Source organism: Cryptomeria japonica, chromosome 10 (assembly GCF_030272615.1).
Source record: "Cryptomeria japonica chromosome 10, Sugi_1.0, whole genome shotgun sequence".
NCBI lineage: Eukaryota > Viridiplantae > Streptophyta > Pinopsida > Cupressales > Cupressaceae > Cryptomeria > Cryptomeria japonica.
In genome coordinates this window covers 51,875,662-51,880,748 of record NC_081414.1, presented here as the reverse complement: position 1 = coordinate 51,880,748, position 5,087 = coordinate 51,875,662, and the positions used below count along the sequence as shown (strand labels likewise).

Below are 5,087 nucleotides of genomic sequence, written 5' to 3'. Positions count from 1 at the left end.
CCCTCTTAGATTACCAATAGCCTTGTATTTATAGGCTTCCCAGAATAACCACCTTAGTAGCTAACTCTATCTTGGGTTAATAACTAACTCTTTTCTACGTGAATTTCAAAGAGTTAGTAACTTACACACTTATGCATAGAAAAAGTCAACTTCCTAACCTTTAGTTACAATGAGTGACAAAAAGTCACCTTTACCAAAATGGTAACCTAAAACCAATATTTCCAAAGAAAGTGCAAGTTACTTGATTTCTCAAGATGCCCATTATGTCTTTTTCCAATACATGCCTGAATCATACATTCTAACTACATTTGCTAAGCACCTTTCCTTTCTATGAACATAATGCCTTCTTGAATAATAATGGGAAAGCTTGCATTAGGTATGACTAATTCTCTTTCCTTCATTTTCATTGTCACCTTTCATATCTCAACAAGCATCTTGGGAAAAATACTTGTCATCACAAATTACCCCACACATTAGCCACTCCTCAATCATCTTTGTCACAATCCCAAAGGATGACATAGAATTCACACATATTCCTTCCTTTGCCAACTCCACTGCACCACTCTTCATCAAACCCCAATAGAGCATTCTTGGAAGCCATGTAACCATGAGAGGCATTATCAGTCTTCATCAGTCCCAAAACACTGCAATTGAAGAGTATGGAACCAGAGTTGTGTGGAATCATGACCCTTGCACCATGCTTCATTCCTAACATAGCTCCTGTAACATTCATAGCTATCACTCTTTCCCAAGTCTCAACAGAAACCTATGCAATGGAATTACCATGAGCGTGCAATATACCTGCATTGTTCGTCATGATATCTAGATGCCCCTTCTCCTCCATCGCTCGATCTATGACCTCTTTCACATGGGTCTCTATTGCCACTTAACACTTCACAAATGAAGAATTCCCATCGAGCTCTTAACAAACTTTAACCCCTCCCTCTTCATCAATGTCAACAACGTACACATAAGCACCTTCTGCCACAAATTTCCTAACTGTGGCTGCACCTATACCATTTGATCCACCTGTCAAACTATTCATGTGCGTTGTTCGCACTCTCCCTATGCCCACGGTCTACATTTGGTAGACATCCAACAATCATCACACTTCATGAGACCACATTTCTTTGAGGAATTCTATCAAACTATTCACGTGCGTTGTTTGTGCATTCCACATTTCCCACGATTTGCAGTAGCATAAAAAAAACTGATATCAAAGAACAACTCTGCTGGAAACAATGTTTAGTTCACACACCTTGTCACATTATCATGCCTTGAGACCACGTAACTGTGAGGGATGATGCCAAATAGTGTATGTGCACTACTGATAATCTCGGTATTCTTTGAGGAACTTATGCCAAACAGTTAACATGCATTGTCAAACGCATTTCCTATGCTTCCTCGGTGTATTCTTATCTACCACGATATTCTATCAAATAGTTCACATGCCACATCAAGACTCCCATGATTTGCATTTGACGTGTTCCATATCTCCTTGAGGCGGTCTTCCAAATAGTTAAACACCTATGAGCGGCATTAATCCAAACACTTTAAGAGCTTCCTCGCAAACTCCATTCCATGCATATCATGTATTCATCGCATTCCATGAGACCACATTTCTTTCAAGAATTTTGTCAAATGGTTCACATGCATTGTCTGGGCTGCCATGGTTTGCATTCACTGGTGACATTCTCTTCCTTTGTGATGGCTCGTCAAAGAGTAAATTCCTTAGTCTATGGTTGCATTATCACATGGACTGTGGTGGTCTCCCAAAACAGTTTATGTACATTTTTTCAAAATAGCAGCTCCACCCCTATATTCTGCATATCAATCATACCAAGCAGCTGCAACTCCATGCCTGACAAAGTTCTTTGATCCTCTATGCTATGATGAACATCGTGGCAGATTAACTCAACCTCATCTAAAAGCATTCATTCATTCTGACAATCTACGCCTTTCAGACTTCGCAGCTATATTCCATTTTTGGTATGTCCATGCTTCTTTCAGTACATTGATGAATGTTCATAACCTGCTAGTTGAAGCTCTCTTTTTTTTAAAAAAAACTCTTATTCAAAAAGGTTAAGAATGCTCACTTTTTGAGCATTTCTAACCTTCTTTGACAAAGTGGGACCCGCAAGGTTAAGATATGAGGATAGAAATGCTCAAAAAGTGAGCATTTCTAACCTTTTGTGAAAGGTTAGAAATATGGGTTAGAAATTCTCAAAAAGTGAGCATTTCTAACCTTTTTGGAAAAAGGTTAAGAAATGAGGTTAAGAATGCTAAAAAAGTGAGCATTTCTAACCTTGTGCTTCAACGAGCTATCCTTTACACCTTGGAAACCATTTTTTGTTGAGAATGAATCAAGGAGGAATGCCACCGATGTTTGAAGATGATTTTCTTATCGCAGATGACCAAACATATTGAAATAATTTAAAATATTAAATTATCATTTGAGAAATAATTTAAATATTTTAAATATATCGCTTTGGCTGGAGAAAAATTACATAACTTTCAAACGGTAGGGAGTTAAATGAGATATTTTAATCATTTGGGAGAAACAGACACCAAAAATTGAAAGTTTAATATATGACAAAGTATGAACTGGGTTTAGGTGAAAGTTGGCCACACGATATAAAATGACATTTAGATCCTGATTGTCAAGTGATTTCCCTCAATTTGTGGTAATTCTCTAAATTCTTCCATTTTTTGGATTTTAACTAGTAATGACCTTGGACGATGCATTCATTACTTACACGTAAACACTCATTGGACCTTTACTCGACATTGACATCTATTTGAAGTTCAAATTTTATGTAGGAAAAATATGGGGGCAACAAGGTGCTAGCATAGCAGTGCCAGATTAGATAGATTATGGCAGAGCGGGATACAGAGAGAGCACGCTAGGGTCAAGTAGAGGAGCTTGCAGAGAGATTGCAGAGAGTGACAGGTGGTGGCACGATGTAGGACACACTGAGGGAGATACGATACATGGCCATGGTGGTTGAGTACTACAGGAGGTTATATGAGGATCTAGTCCCTAGAGAGCAGAGAGCTCCTAGTTTTGCAGCCAGTTGATTAGCTCAGAGTCAGACGGGGACAAAGAGTAGAGGTGTTACGAGACCTTCTCGATGTGATCCACCTGGGGGAGATCTAGGAGTTGGGACATCTGCTGCAAGACCGTCAGCCTTAGGAGATAGTCATACCTGAGAGACTTGTCTCTTTTGTATTTTGATCATTTTGTTGCATTTTGACGGACATGATACCCCTTGTACATTTCGACCATTTTGATATATATATATATATATGGCACTAATTTCTCTAATTAACATGTGATTTATTATGGATGATGATTTATGATTTACATTGATATGATTTTGTGATGATGATGTAATGCTTAGATAGTAATGCTTTTGATTTTGATTATGATGTATGAGCTATAATGATGAAAATATAATGATGCTCTATTTATCTTGATTTTGTTGATGTATGATGTGAGATGTATCTTGAAAATGAGATTTATGATATGAGATGTATCTTGAAAATGAGATGTGTGATAATGATGTGATGTGAGATGTATCTTGAAATGAGATGTGCAGCTAAATGCAAGTGTAAAATGATATGCAACTAAATGCAAGCATAAAATGATATGGAGCTAATTGCTCACCCTCCTTTTCTTATTCTCATTCTCGTGTAGTCACATGTTTTTGCTCTATTTTTGTTTGTCATCATTGAGATTTTGATTTGTTGGAATTTTATACAAGCATAATGGTATAATTGAACCATAATGACCTAAGGAAAACTTACATGGATTTTTATATTGCAAGACGGCACAAGTGTCGAGGTATAATTAAACCAAGACAACCTGAGTGTTGCTTGCATAAAACAAACAAGAGTTAACCATTTGTATGCGCCAAGTGGAACAATGTCTTCAAAGATATGTTTTCAATCATGTCTCAAGACAAAATGTGTACCGTACAAGTGATCACCTCACAAACAGAAAACCAAAAAGAGTATCAGATTCCCCTGCCACCTTCTCTAGCTTGATGCATCATTGAGAAATTCAGGATATCCAATGATTCAAAAAATTTAAGTACAAAATAGTCAAAACTTCATGGAAAATTTAAACAAATTATCATTCAGAAAATCATCCATCATGTGTGTGTTGAATTTGTTAATTGGATCAATCTCTTGTTTTCTCAGCTGATGAGTTGTTGTTGACAGGGTTTCCTTAGCGTGTTGTTATTCTTGTTTGCTTGTTGTTGGAATGCTTGAAGTCAAAGGAATGCTGCCCCTAGCTATAGATACCTATCGATGTGGATATTCACAATAATTACCTAGCCATGGTGGGATATGATGAACTGTTCTTTAGATAAGCAAGGACAGTGACTACGCTAAGTATATCCGAGATAATGTTGCGTAAAAAGTGTTGGGCGATGGCCATTAGCTTTGACTTTGGATGCAAAAGATATGAGTAATGATAGATAAAGGAGTTTTTCTCTCACAAATAGTGCATGTTGTCAAGTTTTCACCATTTGTTTTTATTGCACCTTTTTGTTGTTTTTTTGATTTTTTTTTTGTATTTTTCACCTTTTCCGTACATTAGACCACTTAAGTGTAGAATTTCTTCAGATGGATGTTGTTGGTTGGTTCGTCAAGCACATCACCCTCTGAAGTTGTTAGCTGATAAGTGTCTAATCCATAGGCTGATATGATAACATAGGGACCTAACCAATTAGGTTCAAACTTCCCCTTCTTTTCTTGATCCTATTGATTTCTAGGATTTTCTATGAGTACAAGATCACCGATGTTAAAAATCCTAGCGATGAATCTGTGGTTGTAGCTTCTAAACATGCGTTGCTAGTATGCTTTGAGATGATCATAGGCATGTTTTTGTTTTTCATCCAGAAGCTCTAGTTCTTGCAATCTATTGACACGATAATCATCATCTGGTATGAGACCTTTTAAAGATACTCTGAGGGATGGAATTTATACATCAAGAGGTAAAATTTATTTTGATCCGTACACCAATGAATATGGCGTAGCCCCTGTAGGTGTCCAAATGCTAGTCCTATATGCCAAGAGTT

At 37.1% G+C, this 5,087-nt stretch overlaps 1 protein-coding gene across 1 annotated transcript; it reads right to left on the bottom strand.

The window, feature by feature from the left end:
• Positions 1–484: 484 nt before the first annotated feature.
• On the bottom strand, positions 485–1,045 carry LOC131858768 (momilactone A synthase-like). Its single transcript, XM_059212217.1, has 2 exons — positions 932–1,045; positions 485–766 (listed from the first exon to the last, which is right to left on the bottom strand). The coding sequence occupies exons 1-2, from the start codon at positions 1,043–1,045 to the stop codon at positions 485–487; spliced, it is 396 nt and encodes a 131-aa protein (XP_059068200.1).
• Between the last annotated feature and the right edge of the window lie 4,042 nt (positions 1,046–5,087).